We start from the raw sequence: 15,983 nt of genomic DNA, 5'->3' as shown, positions 1-15,983 counted from the left end.
AATACACTATTTTATGATCCAATACCTGCTATGTCTGCGTAGCCCACAAGCGACTCTAAAATAAACACAATCTCATGCTTGGACATAGCACACACATCTATGGGGAAAATTCAGCAGCTACTGACTCTGCTGCATTCTCAACAGCTGACTTCCCACCGCTCTCCTCGGAGCCGACTAGGGCTGAATTAGCTGTTGTCAGTCTCCCTAACAGTTGGTGAACAGTGTGCTCAGAAAGGGACAGGGTGCACCCTCAGCAAGCCTGCTGGTGATACAGACCTGGGACGAGTGGCTGACAGGCCAGGAGGCTGCGCTGCCGTTCAGCGAGAGCTGGGCAGAGGGGAACCTGATGAGGTTCAGTAAGGGCAAGTGTAGGGTCCTGCACCTGGGGAGGAGTAACCCCATGCACCAGTACAGGCTGGGGGTTGACCTGCTGGAGAGCAGCTCTGCAGAGGAGGATCTGGGAGTTGTGGTGGATAACGGGATGACCATGAGCCAGCATCGTACCCATGTGGCCAAGAAGGCCAACGGCATCGGAGGGGGCATTAAGAAGAGTGTGGCCAGAAGGTTGAGGGAGGTCATTCTCCCCCTCTACTCTGCCCTGGTGAGGCCACACCTGGAGTTCTATGTTGAGTTCTGGGCCCCCCAGTTCAAGAGGGACAGGGAACTACTGGAGAGAGTCCAGCAGAGGGCTACTAAGATGATCAGGGGACTGGAACATCTCTGCTATGAGGAAAGGCTGAGAGACCTGGGGCTCTTTAGCCTGGAGAAGTGAAACTGAGAGGGGACCTTATCAACACTTATATCTAAAGGGTGGGTGTCAAGAGGATGGGGCCAGGCTCTTCTCAGTGGTGCCCAGCGACAGGAAAAGGGGCAATGGGCACAAACTGGAGCACAGGGAGTTCTGCCTCAACATAAGGAAAAACTTCTTTACATTAAGGGTGACAGAGCACTGGAACAGGCTGCCCAGGGAGGCTGTGGAGTCTCCTTGCCAGGAGATATTCAAAACCCGCCTGGATGCGATTCTGTGCAACCTGCTCTACGTGAACCTGCTTTAGCAGGGGGGTTGGACCAGATGATCTCCAGAGGTCCCTTCCAACCCCTGCCATTCTGTGAGTCTGTGAAAGCAGAGGCATCAGTGTGGCTGGTATCTGCTGTAGCCACTCTTGTGCATCACTGAGAGAGGTCAGAGTAAAATTTTGCTGCTTGTCTTTCTGGAAAAGAATGTTTTACATGCAGAGAGCTAGGGCGGCACCCACTGCACGAGATACAGGGTGCATCATATTGAAGGAGTGAATACCAGAACTGACCTTGAAAGGGAAGCACTGCATGAAAACTTCCTTTGGCCACCCCTCTACAAAAATGGATATAAATCTGCTGATGTCCTGTCCAAGTCATATGGAGTCTGGAGATGGGTTTTGATGCCAACAAGAGAAAGGCTGCAAGTCCAAAACCCCAAAGGCAATTGTCCCCACCTGATTATTAGCCTGAGTAAATATTTAAAGTAAGTAAATTTTGTCAGTGTTTTTAGAGTATCTTAGACTACAATTCCATTGTTTCCTCTCGGCCATTTTTTGGCAGGTGTTTCTTTGAGGTTTTGTTGCCTGTACTTTACATGCACCCTCACCAAGAGTTTCCCACATTCTACACCAGCAGGACTTTGTCTTTGGAGGGTGAACTGGAAGTCAGCGTAAAATAGCAGCTTCCCCTGAAGAATCCCAGCACTATTTCACAGCAAGGGCAAGACATACTTCAGCTAATCCCTGAAATTAATATAGTGCTTAATAATCTTACTCTTCCAAATCACTTGGGTAAGGACACTCAGCTCCACATATTTCAGGGGCAGCGTTCCCTGATCAGGCAGGAATAAAAGAGGAAGGCTTCCTGCAAACTATTTCTGTGGCAGGTTGGAGGTCACACCCTGTCTTGAACAGTGGCTGGTTGTTGCCACTCAAAGAAGAAATACCAACATGTCTAGAAGAGGGTGCTCAGCCCCTCCAGCACATCTGGCAACCAGTCCTTTAGGGGCTTCCTGAGGCCAAAGTTCTGTCCTGCTCACTGTCTTTAGTAACTGCAGATGGATCCCTCTTCCATGAGGCGCATTACTTCTTCTTTAGAACCCATTTATTCCTCTGGCCTTCACGATGTCCTGTGTTGGTGAGTTCCATAACTCAATTATACATTGCGTCTATAAGAACTTCCTTTTTGTGTAAGTTAAAGTATTTTCTTGCTGCTACTTGGTCTTCAAAAGAAAACAAATCTTTAATGCCAGAAACACTGTTAATAGGATGTTTATCCTGTTGCGATTGCTCCATATGGAAAATATGTTTTCCTCATTAGTAAAGTACCTTTCTTGGGCTATTTTACAAAGGAAAAACGTTTACACATGCAGATGACTGTAATATTCCCATATATAATTGTGTGGGACGTGTTAAATGAAATAACGTGTTTTAAGTTTTATGTCACTGGATTTTACTGTCCTGTTTTACTTCAGTATTTTGATGCTTCCTGTTTTATTTGTTCTGTAATTCTGTACATGACAATTTAGCACAAAAGTGACCTGAATCTCACAACCTCATTGTATGTACACATTTTGTAGAGAAATGAGACATCAGTTACGTGCCCTTCCTGCCCCCCCCGCCCTCCTGTTAGGGCTGAATGGCAGAGCTATTCTATGCTATTGAAAGCCTTTAAAAAAAAAAAATCTATGCATGCTATTTTATATTCTAATGTATTATTCATATCAGTACATAAGCTTATGCTTGTCAGTTTTATCTTGTGTATAGAACTGATTACTTTTGACAGTATTTTTGCACTGTTTCTTTTCTTTCTCTTTTTATAAAGTTCTGTTCAGCATTAATTGACTGCAATAATTTTTTACCCCTCTCACTGCCTTTGTGTAAATAGTTTCTTACATGCTTTTGCAAATATGAGAATGTCTTCAGTCACTAAGGTTTTTTGGTAAGATTGTCCTTCATATTCACGGTATACAATAAAACTTTTTTTTTTTTTTTCAAGGAAAACCATGCTTGAGGTTTTTATTTGTACCTGCTGTGCTTGTGTTAGTTTCCCAGGTTCAACTGACAGCACAGGCAGGGCCATGGTGAGCTCTGAACCTTCTGTAAGCAGCAATCCAAGTTTCACAGGGGCAAGCCTCCTTCCTCGTGGTGCTCGTGCTGGGCTACTGTGCTGCTTTAGTGATGAAGTACAGCCTGGGCAGACTCTGTGAAATGAAGGTGCTATTTCCCTGGACAACAAGGGTTTACTTGACAAGATAAAGTTTGGATAAAATTAGTCAGCTGGTGCCACCTTGCTAGGCTGGGCTGTAGTTAAGCAGCCTTGGCTTTTTGGTATTCGTAAGACCTGGTGCAGTTTTATGTACTCCAGCAACAACTGCTGGCTAGAGAGCAAGGAAAGCTTTCAGCAAAATGAGCTGACAAACCCAGTTTTATTTTCAGAGCAGCACTTACAGGAATGAAAATATGATGAAGTTCTTAATGGTGATGTGTTTGCTCTCATCATACTTTATAAGCTGTGAAAGCAGTAAGGAATGGCTACATAGCTTTACTAGGCAACATATTTCAACTTTGGTGCTGGAAGTACAGAGCCACGCTCTCCCTCCTCTTCCTTCCACAGCCTTAAAAGCAATCTCCTGCCACTGATCTAAATGGAGAAAAAAAAACAAACCTCTGGTCTGATATATGGGCAAGGAAAGCTTATGTCCTGCATTTTTTTCCTTAGAAAATGTTCTCGTTCCTCTATTAAAAGTAATTGCTCACATATTATTACAATAGTTGTAATCCACTGGAGGCAAAGGTACAGCTGTAAGGAATTATGAGCTCTCCTCTGCAATAACCTCACTCTTAACCTGTAACTGGGATTAAGAAGCCCGAAGTTGCACAGTTCATGTCATGTGCGAGCCTTCGAGCTCTGAGGCGGGTGCCAGCGTTCCCCGTACAAGACCTGCTGAGCTCCTCCTTACAGCGCCGGATCCCCACCTGCCAGCCGCAGCGATGGGCCTGCAGGTTAACTGCCGGAGGGAACAGCGGTGGCTTTCCTGCACCGTGCGCAGAATTCATCACCCCCATTTCCCCTTTCTCTCAGCTACACCACTGCAAACAGAAATGATTTGTCAAAAGGAGTTGGATACTAAAAGAACAAAGTGCACCTCATGTTAATTACTTTGACAGATTAAATCAAACAACTTAGGCAAAAGCGGGTGTCACAAAACTATTGCACTCGTGTAAGTGTACAAGTGGAATCAAGAGGGGTCAAGACCACTTTATTTACTTTACACAAATAAGAGACATTAAAATCCAGTTTTTTAAAAAATGGCTATTTTTGCACATCAGCTGTCAAAAGGCATAGCCTTTAAGAAACCATGGATGCTTCCTTAAAATAAAAAAAAGAAAAAAAAAAAAGGCAGTCGTAGATGTGTGGAAGCTAGGATCGTTCTGCAAGGCCTAAGTGTGTTTGTCATTCCAATTACAGGACAGAACTGTGTTCATACTCTACCGCTTTTCAAAGCGCTCCCGAAGGTTTCCATAACAAGGCTTTTTAAATAAAGGTTTGAAGGATTGCATAGATTCAAAGGCTCAGTGGTCCTCTAATTCCTTTTTGATCTCTGAAATGTATGGATGATCTTTCCCGTGTGCTACTTCCATGATAGCAATTGCCTATGAAAAGAAAAAAATATTCACACAATTGATTCATATATAACACCAGGCTATAAATACTCTCTTTAGAGGTTTGAAACAGTCTGACACCTCTAGCTACTTTTTGTCCCCTTGTAGTCATAAACCCAGTAGGAAATAAAATGAAATTCAAAACTAAGTAATAAAGGTTTTTACATTCAGAGAATACACCTTTCATCTTAAAGGATCCCAAAGCACCTTTCAAAAATTATATTCCTGACAAAACTACTTTGAATGCAACCAGCTCCAGGACAGAAAACTCAAGTGAGGTGGGTAATATTCTTCTGGCAGAGGACTTAACCAGTATCAGACAGAGCTCCGTTCCTACCCATTTATTACCCTTCAGCTGCCAGACTGACGAGGGGGCTATTGCAGAAGTTACCCTGGGGCGTTTCAGACTCGGTTCTGTACACCCTCCACTGGGTCCAGGGGCCACCAACACCAAGCGATTGCTTAGGCAACCACTGAGGCAAAGCGAGATCTTGTCAGGTTGGGCCAGACGAGGCTGTGCCCGACTCCCTGCCGTTTCACCTACCGCCTGCTGCGGTCCCGACAGGGAACGTGTCAGGCAGCCAAACCCACTGACTTGCCCTTTCCTGCCACGAGCCACGCTGCATTGCAGAGCGGGTGTAGAGGGAAGGTTTCCACTTGAGAAAAGGACAGCAGTGGCCCCAAACATGTCATAAAAGGCAGCTGTAGGACTGAAAGAAGCAAGCTCAGAGTAAGTGAGAATAAAGGCTGCAGTGGTAAGCTAAAGCCACCCCTGCATTTAGCCATGTTCTTCTCGGGAAACTTTTATGGACTTACGCTCTTGTATTTGTTAAGTCAGTACAAGAAGAGCCTTTGGTTCCACCTCAGCAGCAGTGAGAAATGACTCCATTCCCCCTCCTGCCCCAAAGAAGAAAGGAGAGCCTTCTGGGTGAGCTGCTTGCAAACTGACAGAGAACAATGGTTTTGTTTTTCCACTAAATCCCAAACATCAGGGGCTGGGATAACTTTGGGCAGTTCCTGTAGGCAGCTTTTGGAAGTGAGTCATTAGAAAATGTTTGTGTTAGGAAGCTAACTCTGCCAGCAGCTCTACCTACAGTTCCCAGCCCCCCAGCCCATGTTCCTACTGGCACAAATCCCAGTTCTAGTCAGAGCTGTAACACCACAGCGAAGGAAAAACAATGCTAATTTTAAACTAGGTAACAGTTAAATTTTAGAGCGTATATTCTTGTAGTATCTTTCACCATGGCTGGACAGCTCTGTTATTGCTGGCTAAAAAACTTGCCAGCATCTAAAAAGGAAGAAAAAAAAAAAAAAAAAGGTGACATTCCCCACCAAGTCATTATACGCTACAGTAGTCGCTGATGCTTAAGAAATTAAAATAAACTTCTGTCCAACAACAACAGGGGAAGAAACATGGTACAGACTAATTAAAAAAACAGAAGAACAAAAACCTAAAGAATAAGGAACAGACTAATAAAAAAGGCGCAAAGAAAAATGTAGAATCAAATGCTGTATTTGCCAATTTCAGCATTACCAGATGCATTGAATTCCCTTCAGCTATTTAAAAATCAATTGGTTCCAGAGCAAATAACTACCAAAAGCATGCCTAGTTTAACTTGGACATAGAAAGCACAGACTTTGATGAAACACTATGTGCCTTTATGAAGAGCCAAGCATTCTTTCTGCCCTTACCCAGTAAGTGAGGAGAAGCTAGAGCTCAGCTTCACGTACACTAGTACAGCTCTAGCTCAGGAAGGAATGCATAGCAAATGTTTAAGCACAATGCTCGCTCCCGCTGCTGCAGCAGAAGCCCACGGTGAAAAGGTAAGAGCCCTCGTAGGCGAGAGCAGGCCTACGCTTCATCTTTGGAAAAATTAACACTGAGCCAAAAGTCCAGTAACTAAATATATTAACACATGGTGCATTTCCTACCAAGCCAGGCTTACTGACAGAGAAGCACGTGGTGTTCCAATGATCCCATGCGTGAACTGGTATTATTAATGAAGAAATCAGGAAATAAATACCCTCTTCAGGGCTTTAACTCCAACCGTTCTGTTCTCCAGTGCCATATACAGTCTCCCTAATTTCAGCCACATGGAGGCAACATTCAGCGAGTACGAGGGATAATGTTTACTGCAAGAGAGAAAGAAATTCAGCTTTTTCAAACCTGGCAGTTTCATAGCATTTTCCCAGCCCCCAGCCCCCTCTCAGGGGGCAAGAAGCTGCCTCTCGTTGCCCCTGCCCATTCACCACTCATCCCCTCTGCCATGACTGCCAAGAGCCCGTGCCAATTGTGTCTGGGATGGGGACGCCTGTCAACTGGGAATTGAACTGAAACTACCATATGCCTCTGAACAGCTGTCAGATGGCAATGACTTTCTGCCACTAGTTTTAATCTAGCCAGCTACAGAAAGAGACTGCATTGTTAGGAGTTTTTGGAGCCACGCTACAGCCGCAGAAGTAACTCTGCCTATTCCACAACAGTCGGTCTCTAATGGGAAGCGAGGGGCCCTCAGCAGCCGTACAGCACACATGCCGTTCTGTCCTGGCACACACCGAGCTAGCAGAGTCCGGTTCAGCAGAGCTGACCTGGAATGCCAGGCTCGGAGCCAGAGGAGCTGGGCAAGTCCCAGGGAAGATAAATAGTACCGAGCCCCCGGGGGGGAGCATTGGCTCCTTCTCTGTATCGCTGCTCTCTGCCAAGTGATCTGTGACTTTACGCTGGCATCTGCTCCAAAGGGAGAGCTTTGCTCGCGCTCCCCCCAGCTGGCAAGAAAATCACGTCTCAAGATGAGAATCTGCTCGGGAGACTCACGGCAGGATCAGATACAGTGCGTAGCTGGCTGGCTCTAATGACCGAGATCACTGCTGTGAAAACACAGAAACATTTCTCGGACAGAGTATTCATTTTTTCCTGCCTTGCCCCACACGGGGCTTCAGCCTGCACATTCTCCCACGCCTCCAGCCCTCGGGCAGCGGAGATCAGGGACATTGGGGCACCCACCGCCTCCGGGCGGGCGCAGGAGCTGAGCTCGGCTCCAGCTCCCTCTGCTGCTCAGCCCCAGCCCGGAGGCAGGGCTCTGCTCTGCTCCAACCGTGACCACCGTGCTACTGTAGAGGAAAGACTGGGAGAGGGCGGGAGGTGGACAGCAACAGCGGGCTGTGCCTCCACTACCTTACACAAAATATTGACGACAAACGCAATTCGAATCTCTGCTTTAGTAAAATATTAGGATACTAAAAAAAAAATAATACATCAGTATTTATCCAGCTAAGCAGAATAGCACGGTACCCCAGGTGGTACAAATTTATTCTGAGGACTCAAAGCAAGGATTTCAGAGTCACCTTCCTGCTATACATTGCAGACCACATTTTAGCAGTAACAAAATCTGTCCCAGCATTTAAACATTCCTTTTCGAGTAGTGATGTCATGGGTAGCATGTTTATACAATACGTACTGAGAGACTGATCTCTGCCCAAACTCGTCTTAATGACTCAGATTACTGAATTAGAGCACTAAAAAAAAAAATTAAAAAATAGTCTTATATTTACCTGTACGGTCTGATAATTTTTTGCCCATAACGCAGTGCACCTTCCCAGTCCTGCACGTACAGACAGACACCCATGGCCTGGTACATCATATGTAACATATAAACATTACTGTCTTCAAACACTGCACCCATCTTGTCCAGGCTGAGTTCACAGATCTCCAGCAATTCACTAGGAGGTACGAATAAGTCAAGGCACCCAATAACGAGATGGCCTCTCATTAGACAACCACCTGCTAATGCCAAAGAAGAATCGACTTAAACTTGTTCAGAACAGCTCTGAGAAGTCCTCTTTTCTCTCAAATGGCATCAAAGCATCAATGCTACAACCCCAGAGCTACTCTGAGAGGTATTCTGCTCACGAGATTATTCCCACTCCTACTCAGATATTCTACAAAAACAGCTTTCAGATTTTAAAAAGCAACAACAATAACAAAAAGGCAGCTTTCCTGAATCACCAATGCACCATCAATCTGTCAGAAGAAGGGGGAATGAAATTCCCCACACGGTGGGGACTGAATCAGGCACGAGATAGCCTGGTCTGCTTCCGGCCCAGTGAATCTTGCATTTTCATCTGTGTCGCCCCACTGTTACAACAGGCAGGCTCGTGCCCACCAGCAAGAGCTGCAGCCTCACAAGCAGTCTCTCCAAGCGGGGCACATGACAGCAGACCAACACAACCACACCCTTCGGCTCGCTCTGGTCTCCGGGCCGTTCTGTGGAGACAGCCATGTGCTGCACTCCTGGAGACTGAGAACCACACAGGAAGGAAACACATACAGGGTCTGACAGTCCCACACCACCTGCAACGTTAGAGTGCCCCTTGTCTCCAGGGACAACACAGGGAGGACAGCAGTAAGTTTAACATCTAATGGTTGTAGCATTTCTCCTGCAGGTATTTCTGATGCAATCCAGCAGGTAACACGCCAAGCCAGCAGAGTCAGGGTGAGACAAAGGATATATTTGTAGTGTTTGGCTCGCCTGAATTCCTCAATCACGTTCCTGGCGTATTTGATCATGTCCCGAACCGTCTCTGCCGATGGAGGATCAGTCAGCTTGCGGATTTCCAGTTTCTCTTTATCCTGAAGGAAACACAATGGACATTATAAATGCAGGTTCCAAGCCCTACAAATAAAGGTGCACCTGCTACACAAAATTACTCTAATAAAGAGACACAGATGGGAACTTAAGCTCTTCAAAGAACGTAAAAACAAAGGTAGAATGTGCACCTGCAATTTTTCTCTAAAGCCTTGGCTGGGAAGCCTAGAATCCTCTGCGCCTTCCAGTTCATCTGCTATTCTTTACTTCCATGAATTCCCTTTCTTTTGAAAGATCCAAGAGCTTTTCGATTTTGTGATGAAAGCAGTTTTACATAGAAGATTTCACGGCTTCGAAGAGATTAGGGATTAAAACAAATTTAGTTTTAAGGCTAGAAAAGCCCAAATACCTTAGGCCTAACACCGAGCAATAGCTCAGTGGAAAACGAGATGACATTAAACACAGAAAAGGATCCTTCCTATCTACAGGCAAAACCATTTCCACCTATTTTGTTACTTCTGCTGGACAGCTCCACTTACTCTTCTCTTTCTAAGTTACTACTTCATGAAGTCAGCTGCAATCTGGAGACAGTCTTTTGCTGTTTAAGCCTCACATTGTTGCTAGATTTTTTCTTCTTTTATTATTTCATCTGCCAGCTGAGAGGGCTATAGAGGACTCTTTCCAGAGCCGAAGGAGGCTGAGCAACAGGCGATTCCAAGAATAGCATGTTGTTGGAAATCACAGATGAAATCCTGGCATCGTTAAAACTCCATGGCAAAATTATCAAGGTAACTGTGGGGAAAAAACCAACTACAGTATCAACAGAATGGCCTCAAACAAGAATACTGGGTACTATTTGGAAAAGAAGTTACAAAAGATGACACCATTTAGAGGAAGGAGATAGTTGCCTGGTCAGTTTGGGAAGTAGCTCTTAAAAGGGCACCGTTGTGAAAATGGGGGGAAAAATGGTCAAGAACTTAAGGATGAGATTATGCCAGCCAGACTGATCTTGGCTGGAACAACAGATGAGCCACACAATTCTCCTAGGACCTCCAGTGAAGGAGGTACAAATGGTTGGACAGGCACAGCTGTTTTAGTATCTGTTGGGTTTGGGTACCTTCCCCCCCCCCAGGTGCTTTTCTTCAAAGTAACTAACACCTTGTTTTAAGGAACACTGTCTGGATGTCTGCCTTTATCATTTGAAGGGCACCAGGTGATGGCCAAGGAACATAAATCTGGACTGCACATCACAACAGGCTGTGACCCAGACCACCCTTGTCCACAAGGAGACTGATACGACGCCACTGCAGGAAAGCACGTTTTGCACATTCTGCTGGGTCTCCAAACCATCCAGCAATGTCACACAACAACTCCTAGAACTGACTGAGATGTCCCAACCATGAACTGCAGCAGGACCCGATCCCAGAACAGGACCCCAGAAATGCCCCAAGCAAGATTCACTCACTGGGGGTTGGTAGAAAATATGCAGTTAGAAAAAAAAAAAAAAATAAAAAAATTCTGAGCTAAATTTTTTTTGGCCAGGTAGCACAGACACAGTATAATTATCTACTTTTAACAAAGTTTTCATCTTTACTTCGTAGCTCAACTTTAAATAGGCCTCTACCAGGAAACTTCCTGATGTGTCATGATTACAGTGGAAAGAATGACCGTCAGAAAGTCTTCTAGACAAAAAAACACACACACATTACTGTACTTTCCAAAAATGTAATTAAACCAGATAGAATATTACATCTAAGGACCTGCATAGGTGCCCTGACAGTCAGAAGCGTATTCCACACCCAATTTATTACCTTTTCTTTCGTAACGCACTCCCTGCAATCACAAGTAAAGAAATACGAGTCTCTCAAGCGGTCATTTCTGTCTTCTGTGGGATACAACAGGTCAATATAGCTGGTAAAAACCTGTATGGTAAAAACACAGCAGTCAGTGAAAAGCAGGTGACTATACATATTTATCACTACTAGCTCTGGTGAATGTAGTCTGGCGACTACATATTCATGCAACTTGTGGATCCCTGCAGCCGCATCACCTGCCTGTTCCCTCACATTCCAAGCCTCTCGGCAGCATCGGGGGTTGCCATTTGTGACTGCAAACTGACAGAGAGGTGTTCCCTTTCCTTTTCATTATGGAATTTCCCTCAAATATTGCCCTGGCTTAAACCCAGGACAGCAAGATTCAGGTGTGGATAAGGAAACTATCACAGCATAAATCTCAGGCTCCTGTCAGACTACAAAGAAATGCCTACTTTTCAGAAGTAAAATAATGATTTCCAGTATCCTAGGATAAATCACAGTGGCCTGGGTTTTTGGAGGCTGGAATCTCAATTTTTTCTTTCTGAAAACCTACAAAAATTGGGGCAACAGCAGTCACTAGTAGCTTTAGAAATTTAGGACAAGACCTTCAGATCTCTGAAGAGAGGCCCAGCGCTCCAGTTATAGGAGAATGAATATCAGATTTACTTCAGCAGCAATATTTTAAAGCAAAGAAAACCTGCTTTTGAACATTTTAAAGGCCCTTTACATACACTATTCTTAAGTTTTCCTCTACTTCAATGGTCTTCAGAAAAGAACCCCTGCAACTAGCTGTAATGTTCTGTTTTTAAAATGAGATCTCCCCAAGAAACATGTCACATGCACAGAACAGTTGATCATTTTGCAGACCAAGGAACAGCTTTAGTTCCATTTCCTCATTTATAGTCATTTGAAATGTTTTACTCAGTCTTTACGCTTAAGGTTTCTTTCTTCTTTAAAGTAAAATGCAAGTGTAATTTCATAGAGCACATGTTTTTCTTCTTACTCTGTGTGATCCCACACTTTCCCTCACACTTCTCTCCTTCCTTCCCCATTTTCAAAGCATGAAAAATGCAGGAACCGCGTTTACAGCAAAAACCGTAAAAATGTTGCGATGCAATGGCTACACTGAACCTGAAGATGGAGACACAGGCCGTTCAGACCGCACAGAGCCCAAGCAAAGCCACGAGCTCACATTTACAAAACTCTTAAGGGTCAAAGGAGCAAATGTGCAAAAGCCATGAGGTCCTGGTGAACCGATGCAGCTTCTAAGCCACACTCAATCAAAAGAAGATGCCAAGAAAGGTAAATACTTCACATCTCTACCTCTCACAGTAAGCCCTCCCCAAAAATGCTGAAAATGTCCAGGATTCCACAGTAAAATCCTGAAACCAGGATCAGTCCTTGTCCGTTACCACAACGCATTTGACCGCCAACATCACAGACAAATCATCGTTAGTAAACGGCACAAAGAGAAGTCGCTCACCTGAGTCATTCGCCCTTGGCTCCAGCAACTAAACTCGCTTTGTTCACAATGGTGAACAGCTATAATTCACAAGAATAACCTCCCTCCCCTTCTTCAAAACTGGTATCACATACTTCAGAAAGCCGTAGGAGCTATCAAAATCAAATCTGAACTTATTTTGATCAGCAGGTACCTTGCCCACTAAATTAACATTAACAAACGAGCCACAAACTCTAAGCAAACTGCATCCCCAGAGAGAATGTTCCGTACCTTCATCCCCTGTAGATATTTGAACATCCTCAACTCTGCTTAAGACCTTTTTTCTTTTTTTTTTAAAACCAAAACACGGCCCTACTGCTGAAGACTCCCTGCCACGTTCATTATTTGATTGAGAAAGTTTCAAGGTAAACCCAGAGCCTTATTCAATTTCACAGAATTTTATCCATTGCTGCTCAGCTTCACTCCACCTAAAAAACACACTCTTGTTCTTCTGTGACTTCCCAGCAAACGCTGCTGAGGTGGTATGACTGAGTCCCGTGTTTTGTGGACGCTCTGTCCAAACAGAAGTCAGAGGACTTATCTGTACCCGTTTACCTTGTTTATTCTGGCTTCGATTTCAATACATTACTATTACACTGGGAACTATTACAGCAGTAATAATTTACTTTGATCTTGGAATTTCAAAGCACCAGCAAAACATCAGTAACCCCAGCCTTGTTTTACAGACAGGGAAACTGAGACAGAGGCTGGCAGACATGCAGTGACTGCTGCAGGTGCCCTTCCCCTGTTTTAGCACGAGGTAGGATACTGCCTCTGAGAATCACTTCAGTCCTCCAGAGCCACTCCAACTTTTCCAAAGCAACATCTTACACTTCTCTGAGAATCAAGAGATCCTTCCTCCCTATTATTAAATTGCCATCTAACCAAAATGAATCCTGAAAAGCAGAATGGAACCTACTTTTAGGATGCATGCACACGTACAGAATATATTCAAACAGAGTGCATTTACCTCTTCTCCAGGCTCAATCTCTTTAACGGCTCTGACTTCAGCCAAGGTCCCCTTGTAAGTTACAATCACATTTGGGCAACAGCTATGGTTCATCAATGCAACACTGTAAAAGCAGAAAAGTAAACCTTTTCCTCCACCACCACCAAAAGCAACAGGCAAAAAGTTAAGCACCAAAACAAGCAAGTCTGAAAGACTGAGTCAGTCTCCCTCTGTAAGCTGTTTTTATTCTGAGGCTTAACATGAACAAAACCTTGGGAAAATCTGTTGTACTGTTATTTATTCTAATGATATGGAGAATGGCTGTGCTAATGCATCATTACAATTTTTAAACTCTATTATTGCAGGACTGGGCAAGTTATTATTTTCCCATTCTTATAGTTCTACAGGACAGCTGACAGGGGTGTTCACATAGCTCAACTATCAACATCCTATTTAGGTATCTATGATAGACAGACTATTTTCCTCAGAGGAGAAAAAGAGAAACATATTGATCCTAAAGGAAACAAGGAAATACATTTGCTGCAGTGCAACTTAAGATGGGTGTTAAAATTTTAGCTGTCTTCTGTGCAAACGTAAACAGCCTCCGTGTCTGAAGTGGGAGGAAAGAGATCTCTCTCTGTTACACAACCACACAACTTACACAAAAACTTGGACTGCTAGAGAAAAGTACTCCCCCTCACTACCAAGTTTGGAGAAAGTGCAATTTGCTGCTTATTTGAGACAAAACATGTAATTTTAATTCCTTCTCTTTCAACCCAGTGAAATAATTGTCTCTTCAGTCTTTTTAGCTCACAGGCATAACTTTTAAGTAGGAAAGATCTGGATCTTGTATGCTGAGCATTTACAAAGGATGGTACTGGACATGTTTCCAGAACATCCTCGTTTAATACTCTCCTCTCCACACCATGACTCTGATCCTGTGCATTTCAAGCCTTAATTTCCAATCTGTAGATCAGATATGCACTTCAGACAGACCTGCCTGAAGAAGGAGAATCTGTGAAGCAAGGACTATCTACCACTGTCTGTACGCAGCACTCGGCAAAATCGGGTCCTGCTTTAATTGGGCATCTGCAAGTCTCAGATTACTTTGACACAGATAAGCTACTAGTAATCTATGCCTCCCAAGGAAGTCTACCTAAGCAGACGGAGATAATACTTTCAGTATGGGGTATGCAAAGAACAGGGGCAGAAAATATCCTTCTTTGCTACAACCTGAAGTGGGAAGGACAGACTTAAATGGAAGAAAAGTTCCTCAGCCTTTAAGAGAGCTGTGCTCCCTCACCCACAAACTGCAGTCAATACTTAACATCTGCAGTTTATCTGTAAAGCTAAGAAGCTTGTATGTACTTTTTCCACTGTCATAGCAACATAAAGCATTGCAGTTTTTAAAACATCTGAGGAGGCTGAAAGAAGTTATGAAAGGGATTTACTGTTTGCCAAGGAACAAAGGTAGAAGGGATGTTGTTCAGAGAACACCAAGGATTATATCCAGCCAAACAGCAAGTTGTGAATAGAGCAAGTCACCTGCGATTCTTTTCATTTCGCTTTGATCATTACATGTTGTCCCTGTCCAGAACCTGCTAGCCACGTAAGTAACTGTTTCCTACCAACCTGCATATAGCTCACAATCCAAGCTTCAAAACAAGTGCAATTTTACCAAAATGATCAGCTTTTTAAGAAAAACTGCTGCAAATCATTGGCCACATTTTATTAGCTAATTAAAGACATTTAAAGCAAGATAAATTCAGTAGAGATCTACTTCCACACATGTGCAAGAACCTTTGTTTGTTTTTAAATAAGTTAATTTTGGTTTAAAAAATATTAAAATCAACCTACTCAGGAAATATGGCTGATCCCAAATGAGAGAGCTCTTCATCTTCAATTGTGAAGCCATTACAGTTAACCTAAGGAAAAAGAGATAGAGACTAGATCAGCTTCTGGTCAGCTAAGTACTCCACACTCACATATCACATTCTCATACTTCCAAGTCAACTGCAGTAATTTGCTTACAATTTTCTTTCCACCTCACCAGTACTCACAGGGAGCTACATGACATTTAAAAAGCAAGGTGAGGACAAAGTCCCTATCCAAAGAATGTGCAGGACACTAAAAGAACTGACAGACTAACGCTTGCACCTGCTCAGGACACAACATCTAGTGGATTGCTCCTTGGAAGGCCAACCAAGAGAAACAGGGCTTGAAAAGAGCGCTAGAAAGCGTCAGACAAAGCAAGACCATTGCAAACACGGAACAAAGCCTGACATTGACAGGGCAAAGAGACTTCACTTGGCCGCCACAAGTAAAGGGCCGAAGCAGAACTACACACACAAGGAGCAATGTGGGCATGAACAGCAGCAAACTCAGCCGGGTTGGGGCAGTACAGAGCTTTGATGAAGCACATGTTACGGAGACCTGCCACAATGACATCTG

General features: G+C 44.0%; 1 protein-coding gene across 1 annotated transcript in view; it reads right to left on the bottom strand.

Moving 5' to 3' along the window:
• Positions 1 to 4,258: 4,258 nt before the first annotated feature.
• The window catches only part of SMYD2 (SET and MYND domain containing 2), a 30,016-nt gene continuing 18,291 nt past the window's right edge, over positions 4,259 to 15,983 (bottom strand). Inside the window, exons 6-12 of the mRNA XM_086460625.1 lie at positions 15,390 to 15,457; positions 13,554 to 13,656; positions 11,080 to 11,190; positions 9,192 to 9,312; positions 8,235 to 8,409; positions 6,707 to 6,815; positions 4,259 to 4,673 (exon numbers count right to left, since the gene is read on the bottom strand). Of these exons, the coding sequence (XP_086316751.1) occupies positions 4,593 to 4,673; positions 6,707 to 6,815; positions 8,235 to 8,409; positions 9,192 to 9,312; positions 11,080 to 11,190; positions 13,554 to 13,656; positions 15,390 to 15,457 (768 nt within the window). The 3' untranslated portion in view covers positions 4,259 to 4,592. The remainder of the gene's footprint in view (positions 4,674 to 6,706; positions 6,816 to 8,234; positions 8,410 to 9,191; positions 9,313 to 11,079; positions 11,191 to 13,553; positions 13,657 to 15,389; positions 15,458 to 15,983) is intronic.

The sequence above is a fragment of the Leptosomus discolor genome, chromosome 2 (assembly GCF_034619465.1).
Source record: "Leptosomus discolor isolate bLepDis1 chromosome 2, bLepDis1.hap2, whole genome shotgun sequence".
Classification (NCBI taxonomy): Eukaryota; Metazoa; Chordata; class Aves; order Leptosomiformes; family Leptosomidae; genus Leptosomus; species Leptosomus discolor.
Note: the sequence above shows the minus strand (reverse complement) of the source record. Positions and strands in the feature narration are given on the sequence as shown.